General features: G+C 40.2%; 2 protein-coding genes across 2 annotated transcripts; one reads left to right on the forward strand and one right to left on the reverse strand.

Annotated features, from left to right (window-relative positions):
- The first annotated feature begins 752 nt into the window (after positions 1 to 752).
- On the forward strand, positions 753 to 5,427 carry LOC311006775 (transmembrane protein 53-A-like). The gene is made up of 3 exons (XM_083999724.1): positions 753 to 929; positions 1,608 to 2,113; positions 4,260 to 5,427. The coding sequence occupies exons 1-3, from the start codon at positions 907 to 909 to the stop codon at positions 4,619 to 4,621; spliced, it is 891 nt and encodes a 296-aa protein (XP_083855850.1). The 5' UTR covers positions 753 to 906; the 3' UTR covers positions 4,622 to 5,427.
- A 2,782-nt stretch (positions 5,428 to 8,209) lies between these two features.
- lepb (leptin b) lies at positions 8,210 to 9,079 on the reverse strand (the record flags this gene model as incomplete). Its single annotated transcript, XM_083999389.1, has 3 exons — positions 8,210 to 8,530; positions 8,672 to 8,816; positions 8,997 to 9,079. The coding sequence occupies 3 exons, from the start codon at positions 9,077 to 9,079 to the stop codon at positions 8,210 to 8,212; spliced, it is 549 nt and encodes a 182-aa protein (XP_083855515.1).
- Positions 9,080 to 23,297: the final 14,218 nt, after the last annotated feature.

Raw genomic sequence — 23,297 nt, forward strand, 5'->3', positions numbered from 1 at the left:
CTGAGGTGACCCGATGGTGACATCATTTATCTTTGCAAAGGCGCAATGAAAAAATGTAGTGTCGTTGTCAGTTTAATGCAAATGATGCAAAATGCAAACACAGCACAACACAAGTAGTATAGTACAGACACTGAAAATGTATAGTAATGTATAATACAGACTCTCAAAATGTATACTTAATATGTACTCAAGTGAATGTACTTTGTTGTGGTCCAGTCTTGTAAAGTGAACACAGTGAAAATGCTCCATGAGCTGAGTAACGGTGTCTTATTTCTGCTGACTCAGTCTCTGGCTCCATCTTGTGGTCACTGACGTGTCTTGCACTTATTTGATTAGTAGGTCAAAGCAAATAGACTTTTACTAGTGTGACTGTCCTCGAGGCGATAACTTGTTCTCACATCCTTTGAACTATTAAAAACCAGTGTCAGAGATAATAAGCTGTGTTTAAGATGCGGTTATCAGCAAACACATCGCTCATCGGCTTATTTGTACTGGTTGACTTCTGTCGATCTGTTTTGTCGACTGTCAATCACAAATCAAATGGTAAAAACGAATAACAATGCAATTAATATAATTTTTGTTGGTATCGCATGACTGTTGCTTTATTATTCTATAATGACAGATTATATCAGATTTCCAATTTCTAACTGCGTTATTTCACGGGAGCGAGCCTCGCATTTAGTCGCATCAATGCGCGTTCTCGCAGAACTGCAAGTGTGGAGAGCCGGTGTCGATGGAGGCGGGCTCTCGGTCGTCAGTTCCTCTTTATTCATCCAGCGCTGCTGCGTGTTGCTGCAAGGAGCCGACACCGTGGCAGATAGCGACTGACCGTCCGTCCCAAGCCATTTTTTCTATCCAGACCACCGACAGGACTCCCTCGCCGCCGGACGGGTTTAACGCGACACGATGGGAAACCTGCTGCTCTCTGGGTAACTGAATGACCAGTGGTCGCCTGCTTCTGACCTGTTATGCGGAAGTTGTATGAGCATGCAAAGATGCCGGGTGATGCTGAGTCTATAATGTCTTATCTTCCTGGTAGCCAGCAAGGTTTCACTTCGGTGAAAGTGTGTTATAAATTGCTAGGAGCTTGAACCTCCCCCCACTCATTTTTCCACATAAGGTAACAGCCCGTGGGGGGTGGGGTGGGGGCATGAACACTCAAAATCCGATTATGATCACTACATTCTTTCATTGTTAGTGTAATAACATACTGTAGGTTCATCAAAGGAGTAAAACAACCTGCTAATTGTACATGTAGCATCTTGGATGAGCTGTAAAGCATCCTTTTATTAACTGCAGGAAGTGTTTGAGTTGCATTCATGAACAAATACTGAAAATATGAATGAATAAATGAAAATTTATGGGCCCAATATTAGCATATGCATTAAAAGCCTGTGCTTGTCGGGCTGTAGTCAGAGTACGGACTAGGCTGTAATGGATTGACATTTATGAACCATGTTAAATATCAGGTATTTGTAGAAATAACTGTCATGCTAAATAGGTTTTTCTAAAATTATATGTAGGCTAGTAAAATGCCATGGAAATGTTGCCTGTCCTCTCTGTCATGTTTAAATCTTGACTGTGGTTTGTTGTGTCTCTTTTTTTAGTCTCTTCAGGACTAATGCAACTGTGTCTGAACAAGTCAGTGGAGGGAAGTTCAATGTGAAGAGGATCAGGAATGGGATAACTTATTACTACACTCCACTCTCACAGGCAGAGGAACAGACATGTCGAACCAAAGACTCTGCCTCTTCCCGTCCGCTTCTTCTTTTCTTCTCCTGGCTCGGTGCACAGCCCGGAGCCGTGGCCAAGTACAGGGACCTTTACCTGGACCGAGGAATGGACGTCCTCCTGGTCCAGAGCAGCGTGATGCACTTCCTGTGGCCTCAGTGGGGGCTCGACTATGGACTGGAAGTTTTGAAAGTGCTAGAGGAGCCTCAGTTCTCAGGGAGGGCCTTGCTGGTCCACGCCTCCTCCATCGGCGGCTACACTTTCACCCAGATGCTCACCCACATTGCACATGGACCCGACAAGTATGCACAACTGGGCCAGAGGGTGATAGGGCACATCTATGACAGCTTGGTGGCTGGCTCTCTGGAGCACATGGCAGTAGGTGAGTGAGGGTGAGGGTGATCCACCACAGACCCACTGGGACTCAGGTTACTTTTGTGTTGGATACGTGTGCCAGAGCTGTAAATAATTCATCAGACAGCTGACTCACTGCTCCAGTTCATCAAGAGTCCAGGACCGTTGTGTATAGAGGCAGCTTCCCTTGGGACAGTGGGTGCAAAAAACATCCATCAACTCACTTTTGTGTAATAAATGATCTCTGGGTTCACACCGGACGCCGAAGCGCCGCGAATAGCCGCGGAGCGGAGTCCGCTTCCATTCGGCGCCCTCGTTAACTGGTGTTGTAGTTCAGACTAGACGCGGAGCGTCGCGGTCCTCCGCGGTCGGCTCGCGCCGTGGAGCGCCAGTTTCGGCGTCTGCTCTATTTTGTGCGCGAGCCGCGAGCAATCGCGTCAATCTTGGCAGGAAGTCACACATGAAACAACGAGAGAATCCGGTCAATTTTCAAAATAAAACACTTTTCAAAATAAAATACAGCGATTGACAAATGCGACCGTATTTATATTTGAACTGTGAACTGGAGGGACGCGGCTCGCGCGCGATTTCCGCGGCCGCTCCGCTTCGCTTCGCGGCGCTTCGGCGTCCGGTGTGAACCGAAGCGCCGCGAAGCGGCGCGGCCGCGGAAATCGCGCGCGAGCCGCGTCCCTCCAGTTCACACCAGACGCTGATTTCTCCGCGGCGGTCGCGAGCGCCTCTGCTCCTCAGCTGTTGTTCACTCACATTCAGAGCTGTGTTTTTTACATCATGGATAAGTAAATAACCTCATATAATTATAACACCGTGTGCTGTGGGTCACACAACTCCCTGTACTTCACTTCCAAGATTAATTTCACGTCCTCCTTCACTTTACAACAACTCATCTCTGCCTCTCTCTCTCTCTTTCCCTGTTTGTTTGTGTGTTTTGACCCCCCCTCCTCCTCCCTGCAGCCAGCCCAGTCCGTGTCTCCCTATCCTGTGTGTGTGTTTTCATCTCTCTCGCTCTCTGTTGAGAGTCTGACAAATATAAATACGGTCGCATTTGTCAATCGCTGTATTTTATTTTGAAAAGTGTTTTATTTTGAAAATTGACCGGATTCTCTCGTTGTTTCATGTGTGACTTCCTGCCAAGATTGACGCGATTGCTCGCGGCTCGCGCACAAAATAGAGCAGACGCCGAAACTGGCGCTCCACGGCGCGAGCCGACCGCGGAGGACCGCGACGCTCCGCGTCTAGTCTGAACTACAACACCAGTTAACGAGGGCGCCGAATGGAAGCGGACTCCGCTCCGCGGCTATTCGCGGCGCTTCGGCGTCCGGTGTGAACCCGGCGTTAAGTAGTTTTTTTTTTTTTTTAACTTTTTAAAAGATATTTTACTTTAACTTTTTCACAAGAATAGAATAAAATTTACATACAAATTGGGTATACAGCACCTGACATTGTTACAGTAAATGAAGTAATTGAAGTAATAAAAAGAAAGACAGAGGCTATATGAGGAATCTATACAATAGACAAAGTAGTCCAGTGCTTCCTGTCTCATGATACTGTCAGGGGAATGAATAAAAAACAAATGAAAACAAACCAAAACATTAGTTTTTTAATTAATCAGAGTTCATGAAGAAATATTTTAGTGCATTTTCTAAAAGTGCTTGAGCTTCATACAGGACTACAAAACTTGGTTTTTATATTATTTCTTGGGATGGGAGGTGCATCATCATCAGTTGCTCTGGTGATTTTTTTTTTGCAGTTCATCTTTTGACCAACAAAAAAGTGGAAAATATCTTTACAGTTTAACAGACACATACAGTAGGTGGACATCACCAGTATTTAGCTTTGTCCCACCAACAACCCAAACATATTCAGTTTACAACAAGGTTGAGGTAAATCTACCTGTGAGAAGCTGCAGCTGTTAACGAGTAAATAAAAAACATTTGATTGTTGCAGCTATTATTAAACTATTAAATTATGCAGTAAATATGATATGTCAAAAGAAAATTGAATTACTTTTTGGTTTGGTGCGCTGACATTGATTTTCTTTTCTGATAGTAACTGGGTTTTTTGTGCAGCTTTTCCCTTTTCAAGAATATAATCTAATACCAGCTGCATTACTGTTTAATGTGGTTTTAACAATTTTCTTTCTCGTTCTTCCTCAGGCCTTGGTAAGACTCTGCTGCCACGTCTAGAGAGCTTCATCATAAACACAGCGCTGCTTTACTTCTGGCTCTTCAAATCCTACACGGTGGACTTTTACGACCGAGGCGTCGAGGTGTTCAACAACAACCCCATCACGACTCCAGCTCTCTTCTTCTTCAGCGAGAACGACGCTCTATGCAACCCAGTAACCATTGAAAAGATGATTGACATGTGGAGGAAGAGGGGCATGGCCGTGGAGAGCCGGAAGTGGAAGGAGTCGATACATGCGGCACACATGCGCTGCCACCCGCAGGACTACATGTGTACACTGGAAAAATTCTTGAAGTCGCTGCCGATTTCCTCCCTCAAAACAAAAATCTGAATTGTTAGGGGAGTTTGTTTACACTGAACCTTGAACCTGTAAGGTGCTTTATGATTTCAAAGAGAATGCACTTTAATGACGTTGTCTTGCAGCTGTTTTATAATTATATTTTAGACGGCACAAATAGTTTTATAAAGGCATTTTTCTCTCCTTTTAAAGCACGCTTAGTTGTTTGACTTAGTTGTTTTGATTTTAAGCATGTTCATATTAAGTATTAAATAAGTTACTGTGCAGCTTCATGTGATGCTTGTTTTGCACTTGAATCTGGGGCCTATATCATTAAGCAACTTTAACTCTTCCCCCCCTTCATTAAAAGAAAGACTGCCATTTAGTGAAAGAAATGAAGGGAGGGTCTTCAGAGTGAACTTTTTTTATTTTATTTGACAAACTGTTACAAATATGTGCTGCACATAGAAAGTTATCTCAAGACTGTTCCTGATGCCAAAGCAGAGAGGTGAATAACTGCTCTACTGATTATTCTTCCTTTGTCACTATGTTATAGACTTAGGTTTTCTTACTTGATTGGCACAGGTTTGTGATAGCAGAAAACCTGTTAAACCCAAAGACAAGACGGCAATCTGGCTTTGTGGTAGATGGCCCTGCATTCTGCACAATATGTAACATAAAGCCTTTGGACTGTAAATGCATCTTGCATAGTTTCTGTCTTTTATTTGTTTTTTTTTCTATTTATTTCAACAGAAACCACTGAGGTGTTTAAATTGTATGCATCAGATATCCAGTTGGATTTTGTTTATTTATTTGTTTGAACTGGAGTGATGGAATATGATTCCAAAAGCATCTATGCTCTCAAGAAATCTGTTAGAAATTCATTAAAATGAATGCAATTAAAATGTCTGTGTCTCTTCTGTTTTACACTGTTGTAAGACTGACAAATGGAAACTGAAAAAAAAGCAAAATTATATGATGACTGGCTTATTTGACACTCTTTTGTCCCTGTCCCAGGACCCTTAATTACGACTTTACATTTTAAAAAACTCGAGTTTGAACTGTATTAGCATGCAGTTTATATTGAAACTTTGAACACAGTCCTGTAAGCTATAAGGCTTACAGCAACTGTTTCAATCATACACACCTTACTTTGAAAATAAAGTAAGTTATGTATGATTGAAATTTAACGCACAGCTTTGGTGTGTCAGCTGAAAGAAAACATAAATTATATTTATTTTTCGGCAACAGTAACAAGTGGTTGTGAGAGAAATGTCAGCTATAGTGAAAAATTAAACACCAGAAAGGTTTTTATTCCTTTCAATCCAAGCTCCAAAGAAAATATGTATTTATTCATACCGATAAAAGACACTTATCCATAGCATCATTATGTTCTTATATCTATCTTTTTAAAAAATTGTTATTTTAATTTATCTTTCATGAATAGCAATTAGAGGGAAAGAAAAAAAGAATTGAAAGAGCCACACATAATGCACAATTTAGAGAATCAATGTGCTCCTGTCAGTTTGTATTTTATCTGTAAAGCTAGATTCTCATTTGTGAGGTGTAAGCACTCTCATTTTGTATTCTGTCTCTTTCTATTTGTTTTCCCTTCTTTAAAGAAAAATGAATCCTGGCTTGGATTATGTTGTTCAGTCGATCGGTGTTCTCCTCTCAATTGTAATGTGATTGACTGTCAGCAGAATTATAATAATAATTGTAATGTGATTGACTGTCAGCAGAATTATAATAATAATTTCTGTCTAAATTGGTCTGCATAAACACACGTATAAGCATAAAATAATTCCCTTGCGTCTGTGTTTTTTAGTTGAGGTGTTCAGTGCACTGTAATACTTCACAGCCGTGTATGTGTCACAAGGCCGCCGCTCTGCATGATGTTGTTACTATTAGTGTGTTTGTATGTGGGTCAGAGTTCAGACTTTAATGGCACATTCTTGTGCGTTATCCAAGTGGCCACAGTGCCAAAATGCTGACCTCTGTGGTGCTATTTTATGATGCATTGAGTTCTATGGAGCTTTATTTATCTTTTACTAACCCAAAAAAACATGAAATATATCAAAGCAAAATAAATGAACAGGAAAAATAGCTAAATCTGTTAAAAATCTGAATATAAATGTCAATAAATATCTTCCATCTAAAAGTGCTGTAATAATGTATAAAACAAATATTGTGACCACAAATACTCTTGGTTAGTCTGAATCTTGTAATGTAATGTAAATTTTAGTCAGACAGGGACAGTGCACACTAAAATATTAACTGTGTGTAAAACAAGGAGAGATGCAAAATTGCTATTCTCAGGTGGGTGGAACAATAAAGTAATGGCAGAATTCGATGTAAATGAGGTATAAAACATCAGATCATAAGATTTTACAACCATCATCATCCTCATTGCTCAGTGGTTATAGCACATGCCATGTGGGCATAGCCCGAAGCTGTGATCGCCGGTTTGACCCCCGACTGAGACCATCTTTACTGCGTATCATTCCCCAGGTCTCTTTTCCTTCTTTCCTCTTTACAATCCTATCAAATAAAGGCATAACATGCCCAAAGAATAACTATAAAAAAAAGTTATGTATCCCAACACAGCTAATCACATTAATTCACAATGTGCCAATAATATTATCAGGGCACATTCATTCCCTTTTCCTAAAACTAGTTTACCCAACACCAAACTTTCACAAAATGTATGTGCAAAATGTATTGTAATACAATTAGATAGATACATGTATCCCAAATCCGAGTTCAAATTCACACTTCCTCTCACTAATTCAAACTTGCTCTTATATCCAATGTTTTGTCAAGCATGCAAATGTTTGAAAGTTTATATATGTCATAAGTGTAATGTAATTATTTTATTTTGAAAAATGTAAAACATAGAGTTAAGATTTACAAAGCCTATGAATTTTACATTAAAAAAAAGTCCAAATTGATTTTATGTTTGTTGGACAGAAAGTTGACTGAAAGTCAAAGACTTTTTTTTTTTTTTTTTTTTTTTTTTTTTTTTACAATAGCACAAGTAAAAGAAAAAATCACACCAATTTCTGACTTAAATCTTTATTGCAAAGTTTGATATAACAAATGACATTTAAAAAAAATCTGTTTCTTTCAGTTCTAAGCTTAATGTTTCTGCAGTACACCTCAAATCAAATCAATCATTCATTCATTCATCAAATAGATTTTCCTTTAAAACCCGCACTGACATACTCAATGTCATAAATTGTAAACCTCACTGGAAGTTAAGTGTATATATTTTGACTTTTATAAAGTGATTAAAATTTGTCTTATATAAATAAATCTGCATGTGAGATAAAAATAAATCTACAGTTCAAATATCTCTCAAACCTTTATAGAGTCTTTGTATGAAAATTATACTTTTAAAAAGCTACTTGCATCACATGCAAAGCTTATTCAACCAGAAGAGAACAACTGCTTGAGAACTAATTAAGAAAATGTTTTTTTACATGCTTTTCATCACTAAGTAACACAAGTCCTGTTAAACTGCTGCTTACAAAAATAGTATGTGCAATTACAAAGTACACAGTCGTCTACATTGAACTACATGTGCAAACAAGCTTCTGTATATTTGCATAATGGCAAGAGAGGTAATTGGAGTTGGAATTCTTAGCAGACCTTGAGTTTATCCTTGTTGAGGATGAACTTCTCCAGGTAGCGCTGCAGCTTGGTCAGAGTCTGGTAGAGGTAACTCTCTGGGTACACGATGTTGCTGATCTCTCCGCCGGGTCTGTCCTGGATGGTGCAGTCCATTATCTGAGCGAGGGAGCGCACACTTCCCCCCATGCTGGCGACATCAGTCTGGATCTGGCTGAGGATGTTTGAGGAGAGGCTCCTTAGTTCGTTATCCAGAAGTTCAAGTTCATGGCTGATGCTGTTTAGTCCCTCAATGGGCGGACTGGTGACATTTATCACAGGAGATCCAGGCAACTAAGGAAAAATAAGAAAAGCATCATAATTGGTTTGACCAGGAAAATGTAAAGTTTCATATATAAATCTTCCTTCGTTCAGTGTGTTCTCAAAAACACTTTGATAACAAATCTGAGTCAATGTGCATACCCTTTGTCTGACCATTTTAATGCGAACCAGAGTTGTCTGAGCAATGTTTATAATGTTGTGTATGGTATTTCTCGCAGAGTCTCCCCGTCTGGGCAGACTGCTGCAACCAGGAGCTGCCATAAGAGAAACATAGAGAACGACCAGAAGGATGCGCATCCTAAAAACACAAAAAAACAAAACACTTGAAGTTAACACATATATTAAAAGTTTTGTTTTGCTTTATATTATGTAGTTAATAACATATTAGAGAATTATTATATGTAATAATATTATATTATTTTGGTTTCTACCCCAGCACTGTAGAATATCCTGTAATAGTAATAGTTAATGGTCTTACCTGTGTGATTTGAGTTGACGCTGCGGTCCTGCAACACTGAATGACAGAGAGATGACACATGCCTCGTTGCAGGTTTCCCCCATTTAAATACTCTCTCTGGACTTGAGTCTTGCCTGGGTCCATTCCCCTCCTCCCTCCTCCCCCACCCCAACCCAAACCTGAGCCTGACCCCTCGCAGGTCAACATGTTCAACATGCTCCTATTGTGCAGGAAACTCACACCCCAAATTGTGTGAAAAGATCGATCACTTCTTCTGACTCAGTACCTTGGAAGCTGCACTCAACCATGCGTCTCTGCTTTTCGTTTTCCTGTAAGATTATTTCGGTTGCTGCATGCGTGTCTGCTCATGTAAGCCTGTTTTTGATGTCTCAATTCAATCTGGTATTGGAAAAATGTGTAGGTAGACTGTAGCCGGAGCTGGCACCATGCAATGCAAACCCACTAATACCCATGTGCACATCAAAACAATAGAAATACAGTATATGTATGGAAATGCCGTCTTATATTTGTTTTATTAGATAAAGTGGCGTTTGCCATCCTGTCATTCAGCATGAAGGCAGTGAGTCACCATCTCTAACTGTCCTCTGATTTTCTTCATGTCTTTGAAAGCAGTGATCTCATTTTTGAAACATACATGGAATGAAGAACCATAAAATCTCATCTTTGCTGGAACGTGGAGCCCGTGACGTGGTCTACCTATTTCTATTATTGCTCTTAGTGGTAGAAAATAGAAACATAGTAACACACATGGTCATAAAGTGTGGCGGTTTCCGGAGGTGTTTTTGGAGTTCAGTCCGAAGGCCTGATGTTCCAACTGCCGAGCCGATGAGTGAGTGTGTGTGTGTGTGTGTGTGTGTAGGTTACTCACTGCAAACTGCAGGAATGTTCCTCTCGGCCGTGTTTCTGGGACTTCCCTTATTGTGACTGACGACAGAATCTCCAATCACACCAGTGACACCGTGACGGCCGGGTCACTGCCACCTTCCTCAAGGTCATGCAACCAGGTACTTCTACACTTAAGTGGGAATTACACTGAGCTCCCTGACCCCTTTTACTGAAAAACCTGTTGCAGGAATGTGTGGCTGAATGCAGTTGGGTGCATGCTGCTTTATGAAAGTAAGTTTATCTCAACCAAGAATTTCTGGTGCATATTCAGATTATTGTTGACAGATTTTTAATGCTGTGATTGCCGTGAAGCTGTGGAAGAATAATTGAATAAGAATAAATAATTGAAAAAAATAAAACAACAAATTCAGTTTAATTACTTATGATTCACAATTAACTTGGATATTCATTGTTAGCCACGACATTAAAACCAATCATGTTTTACTGTTATACCTCAGTAGTTCCCATACTTTTCCATGCAAAGGCCCCACTAGCCCCATAGCATTACTGTAACTTAACCAGGGAACCCTTAAGCAAACCTCCTTATAGTAGTAGTAGTAGTAGTAGTAATACTAATAATAATAGATATTAGTATTATTTTATGATAATTTTCTTAATTTTACAATTCAGTTGTGTCTTTTCATGGCATGTTTTGTAACATTAGCACAGTTCATGTTAGCATGTTGAAAGATTTCAGTATGGTTTGAATATATTTTATAATAATGCACAGAAAATAATGATTTTGTAGAATTTTTTTAACTGATTTTTTCTGTCTTTGAATTGCTTAGGACCTCCTAGTGTCCTATTTTGAGAACCACTGTTAGCTAAATAGTGTATACATACAATATTTACAGACACACACACATATGTATGGCTTCATTCGTAAACGGACACATCGGTCCTCTCAGGAAGCTCAGTCTGGCTTTGCGGTGTTAGTGTCTCTGAGGCTAACAGCTGAAGGACAGCAGACTAACTGACGGCCTGGATGGAAAAGTCTGAAGTTTTCAGCGTCCAACAGAGTCCAACAGAGTCCCTCCGCTCTGGTTCACAAGAGCCCGTAGTAAAATTAAAAGCATGAGGATGTTGTGACTTTTCTTTTCAAAGGGACAGAAACTTGAGCTGATCTGCTGTGTTTGTTGTGACAACTAAGAAACACTGAATGTTTCGCATACCGCGCAGATTCTCAGACACGCTTACATTTATGGAAACCCCTCAGGTCAGGGAGGTAACCTGTCCTTAAGCTGTTGTTCTTCTCAATTAAAGGTTTCAATTGTGTCCTCCTCCTTCAGACTGAGGAAATCCCTGCTGTATTGTTTTGTGTTAAAGTTGTGAATGGCTGTCACGTAGACTGAAGCGGTGGCACACCTGGTTGTGTTTTCAGTCAGGGTTAGACATTTTTAAGATAAGTTCTCTGTAGGTTTGTGCTAGTTTGTGTTCATCTTTATCTACTGTATCTTGATAAATGAAATAAATTATAGTGCAACTGATGTGCTTATTTTTGTGACGGAAGAAAACTATGCCAAATAAACAGCATTCCTCTGCGGACAAGGTGAATTATGTTGATCTGTCACTGATGAGTTATTCCAGTAAACAGATTTTGCTCCATCATTCTTTTCCCAAACTGCTGTTGTCCATCCATGTCCCATTTGCACTCTAATTGAGACCCTGCTCGGTTGGTGACCTGGTTGCACAAGGTTCCCAGAACTTTAATTAGAGATTTTGTTGAGACAACAGGAATCTTATACTGTAGCTTTCCAAAATAAACTGTCTGGTCCAGCACTCAAAAGCATTGCTCCTTTATGTTGGTGGAAGAGTGTGACGCAAATGGAAATAGTTTATTCCTGAAGTCAATGATACAAGGAGTCTAGTATGGAAACGAGGTGGGGGTGGGGGGTGATTTATTGGAATATCTGCTTTGTTCAATTCCAGTAAGCTGATGTGGCACATGGGCCCCTCTCAGTTTGAACCCCTTATTAGCATCACCAACAACCCCACCTCTTTTGGTGAAAGGTCTATGCCATGTCTGCACAGGAAATAGTTGTGGTTTACTGTAATACACATGACTAAGACAATGACTGTATATAGTCGACACAGTCTTTGCAAACAGCTTTATCCAAACTTTAGTTATCAACCTTCCACTTTGTAATGATGAGTCATTGGGGCACGCACTTGTTTTTTTTCCACAGTATTTGAAACCAAAATATCAACTAATTTTTGCCATATTTCACATATGGCTTTTTGAATGCCTTTTTGGTCAATCAGTCGTTCCAACTTTGATCCTGATGTATCACAAAACCACTTAGTGGATTTCCATGAAATTCTGTACGTCATCACCGTCCCTAGAGGATGAATCCGAATTATTTTGTTGACTTTCCTCTATTTTCATAACTATTGTATGGAGCACAATGGAATTTGGAGATATTTTTAGTTAATTGCTAACAACTTGCAACAACACTACACTAACACTCACTAACATATCGTGCTGCCACCAGGTTAAAGTTTCTGTTTGCCAAATAGTTAAAGTTTTCACCTGTAAAAATCAATGACATGCAGTCAGCTAAATGTGTAGCGCTAATTGCTAAACATCAGCTTCTTAGCTTTCTCATGTTGAACATGTTAGCATTGCAGAGTTAGTTTGCTGCATGCACTACTATCAAAGACGGTTTAGAAACAAGACGCCCCGTCAGTTTCCTGTACCTGTGTGGGTTTCGCCACCACTCCGTCCCTGTAGGAGACCAGCAGCAGGTCTTGAATCTATTGACTCTAATGGGAGAAGTGAACGTAAGCACAGATTATGGTTGATTACAAAGTTATATTAGTCTCGTTTTTCACAGGCTACATGTCTTCAGAACATTTTGAGACTAAAATGCTAAATTTCAGTAAGAAAAATCAGGAGAAAATGAACACTGTTCAAGACCTGTCTCTGTCTCAACAACACACTCTTGTGAGACCTGGCACCAATCTCCTAGGTACAGTAATGTCAACTACTTTTGTGAACGCCTGCGCTAACTAATTTTCATATTGCTAAATCCTAACTATTAACTGTAGGTACATATTCAATGTCATCATAATAACATATAAATGGCTCACTTTCCTCCTACAGACAACTTTTATTCGTTCACAACCGGAGGTGGGGGTACGTGCGACCACGCCCACTTAGGAAACAGGAAGTGTATGACATTTTGTTGACATTTTGTAATGAGCCATCTTGTCATAGTAGATTATCTTTGCTAAATTGCTACTATGGCTAAGTCCAGTCTGACCTTGTCACTTTTAGTCTTCTTTAGTTGTTGCTCTAGTTGAATTAATGTAAGAAAAAACACTAACTTTGCTGAAGTTAGCTTTAGCTATTTGGCCCCTGAGAACTTTTGCCTCTTTTAGATTTAAACGGGGGTCTTCAAAAGTAAAGACCTAGAAACTGAATCTAGACTTTTAATAGCTGTAAATCAATGTTGGACACACACAACTGAGTAAATCTGCATGTAGACATTCATAGTCAATGGTATTTGATCAAACTCATGACAACATTCCTGTGCTGCTGTCTACAAGGTAAACCCCAACAGTCAGTCAAGTCATTGTTGATCTACTACTGTATCTAAGCATATAGCACATAAGGTATACTACACTAAGTGCGGGTTTACAGTTTACACTGCAGGGAACTGCTGACCTCACCACAGGGATGATGTTTCAACCATAAGGAGTTTATTAGTCTTGAAAGTAATGACACATCTTCCGAGACTTCTGCATGGTTTTGCGTCATCTCCAGTGGCCTGAATAAAAACACAATGATGCTGCCAGTCCTACCAGCAGCATGAATGACTGGAACAGGATTTGTTTTCTGCTGAGTTCACTCAAGTCACTCTGAATCTCTTTTATAAGCAGGCTTTTTGGCAATTAAATTTAATCACATCGCTGAGTTGAAACAAAATACTCGTCATTGCTTGGCAACAACACCAAGACGAAGAAGTAAAACACAGACCAGGAAGCCGGAAGCCAAGAAAAGCGCATGTATCCTCAGAGATCATACTGCGTCAAATGAGCCGTTAAGTTATTTATGTTCAACACTTTTTACCGTAACCTTGTTTTTAATACCTTACTGGGAGGAGACTACCAGTATGAATGTGATAACTAAATTATCCTGACAAGTCTGTTTGCCGAGGGTGATTCTGAAAACTTTACTGGAAAACTTTTTTTTTTTTTGTTAATTGATTTCAGTTTGTTTGTGTATGTCACGGATCTGCAGTGTGTTCCTTGCAGTTCTCAAAACGTCCTCTAGAGGGCTACAGTCACCCAGAGATCCCACCGAGGACCAGGTCATCAGTTTGTGTTGGGTATATCTCAACATTGTGGGACATTCTTCTGTTTTTAGCCATTCCCTTTCAAGACACGCCTTAAAGAATACATCATGCATTTATGACCTTGAATTATAATGGAACTTTATTGTGAACTACAATAGATCTTCAGCAAGTATCTCCATGTGGGTGTATCCCAGAGGTTTTGCATGGTTTTATTGAATATTTTACTCTCCTTTACCCTTTTCAGACACCTATTCTGCTCTTTTGTATAAACTTTTGGGTTTCTTTTGTTGCAACAGGCGGGTTTTGTTAATTCTTATACACCTATTTGATCTTATTATTTTCATCTTAATCTGTATTATTTTTTAGCCCTCTGATCTGTCGTCCGATATGCTTCATTGTTTTAAACGTATAAAAGTATTTTAAAGAGAAAATTATGATGTTTCCCCATTGTAAGGATATAAAAAATACTCCAAATGTACTACTCGGATTACACAGAGCCACAGATATTGAAAGTAGATACTGCGCAGTAATGTGAGACAGAAGGGGGAAAATCCTTTCCACTGTCTTTTGCCTGTGGTTACCAATTTAATTTACTCCATTACAAGTAGGAGAGGAGCAAAAGTGCATCCACCAACCCACGTCCCTATCTGATGACATGGATGAGGCGCTGCCCTATTTCCCAGGGCGATGTGTGACACAAATTGTGGGCCACAGTCATGATTTAACTGGGAATCTCTAGCTCCAATCTGAAGGTCAGTCAGAGATTTGTTAGGTCAATTAATGGAAGCAGAGACCCGCTCGACTGGAAAACATGTTACTCATGTTAGTCTGTGTGATACTGCAGCCACCCACAAGGCAGAGAGAGTCAGTGGTTTAGTCTGGAAATAGTTGGCACTGTTTTTGGACTGTAAAATCGGCATTACTTTTAGACATAAAAATCTGTGCTATGCTCGTATGATGAGCTTCAGTTGTCGCCGTGGTGTATTTATAGTTCATTATTTAAGGAGCTGAATGTTTGTGAAACCTCTGACTGAAAGTATATAGTTAGCACTCTATACACACTCAAAGTCCTGAAACATTTATAAAATGCAATGGATGATGTTGATTATAATGTGTTTGACAAACAACAAGACAGTACAATCTTAATTTGATGTAATCTTTATTTAATAAGACAGAAAATCTTTAGGCGAAATATTCATCTTACAGTAACAAACATGTAAATGACAGGATAAAAAAGGTGAATATAAATGACATGAACACAGACAGATTCAAGAGAACAAGTTACAATATCAGTGTGTGTGTGTGTGTGTGGAGGGGCTGAAAGGGTACAGAGTACAGGGATCACCACTTCCATTACAATGAATGACGTGACGCATCTGCATAACGTCACATAACATGTTCCTCCTGATTGTGTTTGCCCACGATGTAGCATGTGCTGTATGTACAGTCCTTCCCCACACACACACACACACACGTGCATGCAAGCACTCATTGAGAGATGGGGTCACATGGGATGTGCGAATGAAATGTCCTCGTCAGCGCGTAAGAAGCAAAATAAAAACGCCTCAGGTTCTGACGTACAAGAAAAAAAAAACACATTGTGAAAACTCATGGGTTTGGATAAATAATCATGTTTATGTAACACACAAGACGTCAAAGGCTCGAAGCTACACGTCTCTTTTCCCTCAGCTCATTTATTCACTCTGCACATGCTCTTTATGTTGTTTCCAGAGGTAATTCTATAAATCCCTGGTCTGGTGATTAGATTCAATTCATAAATATCCTTAAAAAAACACTTATGGAAACAAACACTCCCCTAACACACATGGCATGACGTAATATAATCAATACAGTAGCATTTCTATAGCACATAATATAAAATGTCTTTAGTGTATACATTGAATTCATAATGTGATGACGTACAGGAAGTGAAAAGTATCAGACACTAGTCGATTCCTTCCACCACAATACACTGAAAATGCACTCACAAATGCACAAAGGCATCCTATTAGTATTATTTTTCATGACCAGAAAAAAATAAATAACATGACACAGATGTACATACACATTTAGTGCAAAACCTGGTGGTTTTGGCTGGAAAAAGAAAGAAAATCTAGTATTACATTACTACACCATGAGAGGAGAATTTGCCATATGCTTTTAATGTTCAAAATGTATCTTAATTTTAACTAATTTATCCCCTCTTTTACATACTTCTGCAAGTACAGGCCAGTGGAAAACGAGTAACTGCTTTTACACGGACAAAAATAGGATATTCAGTTTAGATATGAGATATTATTCCGCTGCTTAATTATTATTCTTTTACTGTATACAATGAAGAATATACTGTATTTGTATTCACTGCTTAAAACTGGCAAACTCTCGCTTTCAGGTGTAACTATAGCTTTACACTTCGATCTGAAGTTGATGTGAGTAGAGCTGCTGTCAGTCTCTCACTGTAATCAGACTCTTTTCAGTCGGATATGTCTCAGGTTGCCCGTTCCGACTACACCACATCCTCTATTATGTCCCTCACATACTTCCTCTTTGAAAATCCTATTCTTGTATTCCCCATCTGATCAAATGCCACACCTAACTTTGGCCAAGCCTTCTTTGACAAACTCAGATTCTGTCAGATGTTCAAGCACCTCGCTCTGTAAAACACCAACAGAGACGGGAGATACTCACTGCTCCATCAGGACAGAGGAAAGGTGCATTTCTGATGCCAGAATCCAGTGCAGATACTTTTTGGGGTAAGGGCTTCCTGGCTACTGCCTTAGGAACAGCAAGCCCAGACCGCAAAAAGACCCACAAAGGACAAAAATGGTTCATGATCCTGTGGCAGTGTCCTCAGCACCTACAGAAAGGAAAAGAGCCATCAGCGAATCAGATACATGCAAGGGCAGTTTTCATTTTGTAGCATCCACAAACATGAAGTACTTGAAACTGCACTGTAGCAGAAGAAAACATGTTACTTTTCATTCATAATATGTTTATTTTTCCGGAAAATCACAATCGGGTGTTGGGTTTCTGATCAAACAGATGAAACGCATTGATCCTCAGCTTCCTAAAAGAAAATCAGTTCGTCTACTTGGACGCCTCACCTTTGTATGAACCCCCTTTTTTTGACTCACTCAACAAGTTCCCTTCTTTTATGATTCGTCTGTCATCCCCCCGAGAGCCTCATTCACAAAACATCTCCTACTGTTTTCTTCAAGCTACATCTTATAACACAAAGCAGGATTCATGTAATATGAAATACTGTTTTACAGATCTTCCCACTGAATATCATGGCTCTTCAAAAGGCATGGTGAGAAACTGAAATGAAACGTGCTCGAAACAATAATGTTCAATACTGAAGAAAAGCAGCAGCATCTTCGTTGTTGATCAGTCTTCAACATTGTTGACACTGATTTCTATAAGTCATGTATCATCTCCATTAGACCCTAAATGAAGACTTTAGGCTAGAAAATACATATATATGATATTCATTTTGACATAACTGGTTGATTCCTGATGATCATAATTAGATGAGTGTTCCTGAAAGATCATATAGCTGATAAGGGGTCCTCCACTGCTAATGAAGCACACACATTTCCCACCCTCTAAAAGAAAAAGGAAAAAAAAAAGAAAATAGATGCAGTAGCTTTATCATCTTGAAGTTACTTCATGAAGAATTTGAGAAGTCCAGATGTTACTACAGCCACTCAAAACTGGTGGACCTTAGAGAAAGGCTTTGTATAGGTCTTTCTCGTTTCTTATTGTGTGGAGGTTCGTCCCCCACCTCAGTACAATCGAAGCAACACCACCAAGTTGGACGAAAAGTAAGATGGTCGTCATTGCGATGAACTTGTCTTGGTCTTTGTCTTCTTCACATTTCTAGGAGCCACAGTTGTCACAGCTTTTTCTGCTCCACCATCTTCACCTTTTCATCCTTTCACCATGGCGAGACACAACTTCACCCTGGTCCTCTGTGCAGATCTTAACCCTGGTATGATCCAGTCCTTCAAGCAGTAAGATGCTCTCTTTTCTCTGGTCAGTAAATCCCACTGTCTGATTTATATTGGACCTCACCATCACCAGTCAACTGCCCCAGCTCTCAATCTTTCTGGACTGGTTATTGGAGAAGATGGTCTCATTCAGAATAGCATGAGGAAACAGCTTCACAAATATAATTTTGTATTGAGTTTGATTCTTCAGAAGGAAAGTCATTGCTGACATGACAGAGCTCTACCTGTGTGAAGAACTTACTTTTACAATCCAACTCTTCATTTGAGGAACATTTGCAAAGAACTGCTTTTTAGGTTATTGTTTCCACCTTTTATCCGCTCTCTTTCAACCACTCAGGAAATCAGCAGCCGCAATAAATCTCTGACATTCAAGGAGATGATTCAAAACTCCACTTCATCGGTCTCAAACAGGCCACAGCTCCAAGACCATGTCAGACATGCTCATCTTCATAAGCTCTGAATGTCTGCAACAAGAACATCTCTAAACGCACCACATCCAATCTGCTGATTCTTCAATGGAGAAGACGGAAGAAAACACCAAAAACTCAGCTACATCTTTCACACTGTGAATTCAGTGATACCATTAGTTGTTCCATCCTGTGCCACACCCCTGTCATAATTAAATAATTGCCTGCTGAAGGTCGAAGCTGCTGTTGCTGATGGCCACTAACAGTGTGTTGTACTTCACATCAACTTCTCATCCAACCAAAATCAGCCAATTTGGATTTAGACAATATAATTCTCTACATTTAGTAGCGACACACACAACACAATAAAATGTTATTTATAACAGGTTCTGTCCTCGTAGTTAGCAACCACTCCCCCAGTCATGTTCAAATATTTACATTTTTGACCACTAAAGCTTTATTGAGAGTGAATTTTGCCATTATAATTTGATTAGAACTGTCTCTCAACTGATGGGCTTTTATTATAAAGGGCTTTTCCTATATAGTAAATGCCATCTGTTGTAATGAACAAGAAAACTAATTAATTATTGCCGTCCTATCAAGACAGTATTGCTGTATACCGCAAAGACGAAAGACGTTTTAGAAAGGAGATTACGCCAGGAACTATAATGGAGTTCACATCATGGAGGCTATATTGCCTTACCTTCTTCAGCAACATATAATAAGACTGTATTGATCATTTATCAAATCTTAAGAACCTTACGTTTGACTTCTAATGATAACTTAATACGGAGATTAACACTGCACATGAGATCTTGTTTCAACCTCCAGCAATCATCATTACAAGAAACAATTTTGAGGAATGTTTTAGATTTCTTAATAAACCCTGTAGAAACCCCCCCCAATATTTTCGAAATGTATATATGAACTTACGATCCACCTGAACTTTTGAAGGAATTCTTGAGAGGAAAAAAGAAAAGAAAAACCTGCAACAAAGGATTAAACACAAGCTAAACTACAAGAGTAAATCCAGCCAATGTGCAGGCCTACATCATGACATTTCATGCTCCAGTAAAGAACAAGTCCATAAAGAGGGGAGGTTTTTTTTTAAAGGGCTTTTGTGGCATCTTTTCAGGAGGCATGCACAGCACATGACCACATCTGGATGATGGGGCCTATGCCTGCCTGTATATGGGTGTTACGTCAAGCCCAGGGCGGATAGGGACCAACAGCCTGGACCATCTGCACACGTAGGCATCTGCCACACTTACCTCACCACATGCGTCATATGTGGGGGAAAAAAAAGTGTCACATTCTCTGCTGCTCTTTCCCTAAATGTGCCCTACATTGTCCCATATCCATCTTACTTTGTTACACACTGATGGAAGATGCCGTGTCATTTACATGTGGTGTATCTACGCTGGCTCCGGGGGGTGGGGGTGGGGTGGAGTAGGGGAGGGGGGGCTCCAATTATCTAATTTTCGCAGTGTCAGTCCTACAGGCCCCTACGTTGCAGGAGGTAGGTATAGGTCCACCTTTACAGGAAAGGACGAGCAGTGCAGTGTTCAGAGAGGTTTGCACGGCGCCTGCTCTGCTCGTCGGCCTCAACACGGTAGATGTAGGGAAGAGGCGCTCTCCGTGGTCCTGAAACACACGGAGCGCTGTCCGTGGTGCTGAAACCAGTTCTCGCTGCGTGGTGAACGCCCTGGCTGCAACTGGAGCCCAGGTTGTTGAAAGAAGAAGTAGGGTACGATTACGGGCAAATGGAGGATGATATAGAAACACCAAACAAAATTAAAACAATTCAGAAAGAAAAAAATATTTAAAAGAATAAGAAAAAAAGAAAAGAAAACCCCCATCAGATAGATACACCATGTCACATGGGATGTGCAGGCTGTGGATGAATTGATCGTGCATGAATTGGCACTTGTTGCCATAATGCATTGCGAAAAAAAAAAAAAAAAAGGCTGCCGAGTGGGCAATATGTGGTTGTGCTTGCGTCCGCGTGCGTGCATGCGCGCGAGCACGCACCCACTCCCCACCACCACCACCTCCTCCCCCCAAGAAAGAAAGAAGGGTCTAATCTTCGCTATTCCGCACGCAGAAAAGAAGTAACGTTACTTTCTCCTAGCTTCCACGCGCACGACCCCCCCCCCCCCCCCCCCCCCCCCCTACACACACACACACACACACACACACACACACACACACACACACACACCGCCCGGCTGTGAAAAGTAGCCTCTTGGCAAAAATGATGATCAACCTGCTTAATTTCTATAGATAGCTCGATCTTAATGAAACTCAGCCGGAATCGTTCACATTTCACTACAGCGTTGTATCCAGAAAAGATAAAAGATAGAGGGGGGGGGGGAATAAAAATAGAAATGAAATTTAAAAAAAAGATGGAAGATGCTGAGTGATTGGCATTGCAATTAGACGACACTGCTTGCAAGTGTTTTTGCCTTAATCCTCTCCTCTCTCTCGTGCTGTTCTTAATATTTCCCAGATAACGACCAGTCGTCAGTATTGTCATTATTGATACTAAAATGTCACCCCCCCCCCCCCCATCACACACACACACACACACACACACACACACACACACACACACACACACACACACACACACACACACACACACACACTCTTGTCAGCGGTGAATATATAGCCTATCGATGGATGCAGAATTTGTATTGCATCGGTATAACAGAGCTGTAGACGGAGCACGTCCACCGCTGCGGTTAATGATAAAGAATTGCAATCTGCTGAGAGGAAGTCAACACTAAGACACTTTTAGTTTTAACAGCCTATGCTTTTCTTTAAAAAAAAAAATCTCTCCCTTCTCTCCTCGCACATCAACATGTCTCTCCGGAGAAAACACTGGCCACTCATGCTTCACCGTCCAACTCGGGGATGAATTTCTCAATGGCTCTCTATACAACAACACTGTCTCTAACCACGAAAACACAACTGCGGGTTGTTGTTTTTCTCTTCTTCCCTTTCACTCACTTCAACAATAAGCAAAAGAGAAGAAAAAAAGAGAGGAAATAATATAAATAGAATGGGCTCACCCAGTCATCACCGATCCGAGGAAGCGTGCATCATTTTTCTCTTCCCCCCCTTTTTCCCTCCAATAATCCCTGGGAATTTGAACGGCGCCCATTGATATGCAGCAGTAGGGTCCCCCCCACCACCACCACCATCACCATCACCACCGCCGCCGCCGCCACCACCCCCCACCCCTCCACCTCCACCCTCTCACCCTCCCTCCATCCTCTCTCTCTCGCTCCCTCTCTCTTTCTCTCTCTCTTCCCAGACGTCAGTCGCATTGCCTCCCCTTCATTTCGCTCTATATTTATTTTATTTCTGTGCCTTTTCTTAATCTTAATCCATTTTGTCCTCCTCCCTCCTCTCTGGAAAATGCTGCAAAACCTCTAATGGAAGCCACTCAATTCCTCCAGTCTGCTTCTTGCTGGTGACCTGCATTGACGTCATTGCGTCATTAGGTTTCCCCTGGAAACACGGGAGGGCCAAAAATAGAAACACATTAATTCAAACCCCAGGCTGGGGGGAGGGGGTTGGGGTAGGGGGTAGTTGGGGGCTGTTTTTGGCGACTATTTCTTTCTATCAATCCATAATCTTCTGACCCCCCCAACACCTCCCGCACCCCTCCATCCTTTCCACACACAGACACACACATAACAAAACAAAAAAAAAAAAAAAGAGAGAGAGAGAGAGAGAAAAAGCCTCATACATGGCATCAATTATATTTTTTGGTATTGTCCCTTGCTGTTTTAGATCACACTGTGTCTTTTATATGTTTCTGTGTAATTTAAATATATTTATTTATTAAACAAAAATACATTTTTAGACTTAAAAAAAAATCATGATCTTATTTTAACCCATAATACAGTATCCTAATATAGAGTAGCCTGAGAAGCTACAGTAAGAAGATGGGTAAAACAGCCATAAGACCACAATATGTGGTTAAGCTTTTTCTATTCTTTATAAAGCATGTTGTTAGTAAAATCTTGTTGAGTTTTACAAAGTGAAATTGCTAAATATACTATATTGTTTTTATTTTCTTCTAAATTGCCATGTCATTGACACTGATTTGTGGTCATTATAGGTATTATCAGAGTACACTTTGTAGCAGTTTTTAAACTATAATAATTAATAACGCTTGGTATTACAGGAGCCTCTCATAATGCATATTCTTGACAGCAACACAAAGTATTTTTTTGATTAGCACCTAAACGTTAGAGTAATTTCTTGCTGGATTAACCTGCAAAGGGGTCCCAGGGTTTCCATGGAGCTTTTTGCAATGTTCAATACCTGATGTCCAGGATTCATGAGTGATCTTATCATTCAACTGTAATCATTAAAGTATTCAAACTAGAACTGAACAGAGGAACCATTAGGATTAGGAAATAGAGATGAATTTACCCTAACCCTTATTACACAATTGATAATTTGCTCCAAAATTGCATATTACAGAACAAAATTTCAAAGAAGTTAACACAAACCAGTTGATATAAAGTTGAGACTGCAGTCTGGAGTTGCCCAGCTGGTAATCAAGCTGTTAGGGCAATTACTCTTTGTGCTGTAGTGATCTGTCAGTGCACAACAGATGTATATAATATAACCTTTATTGTAGTTGGTTTTGATTATAATTAGGATGTTGTTTTAATGGCTGGG

This window comes from Trachurus trachurus, assembly GCF_905171665.1.
Source record: "Trachurus trachurus genome assembly, chromosome: 23".
Lineage (NCBI taxonomy): Eukaryota > Metazoa > Chordata > Actinopteri > Carangiformes > Carangidae > Trachurus > Trachurus trachurus.

What these genes read in the sequence shown, in the direction of transcription:
- LOC311006775 (XM_083999724.1), top strand. Translation starts at nt 907, where the DNA reads ATGGGAAACCTGCTGCTCTCTGG. An exon ending in GGAAACCTGCTGCTCTCTGG is followed by an intron (nt 930 to 1,607) that starts GTAACTGAATGA and finishes CTCTTTTTTTAG; the next exon opens with TCTCTTCAGGACTAATGCAA. An exon ending in TCTGGAGCACATGGCAGTAG is followed by an intron (nt 2,114 to 4,259) that starts GTGAGTGAGGGT and finishes GTTCTTCCTCAG; the next exon opens with GCCTTGGTAAGACTCTGCTG.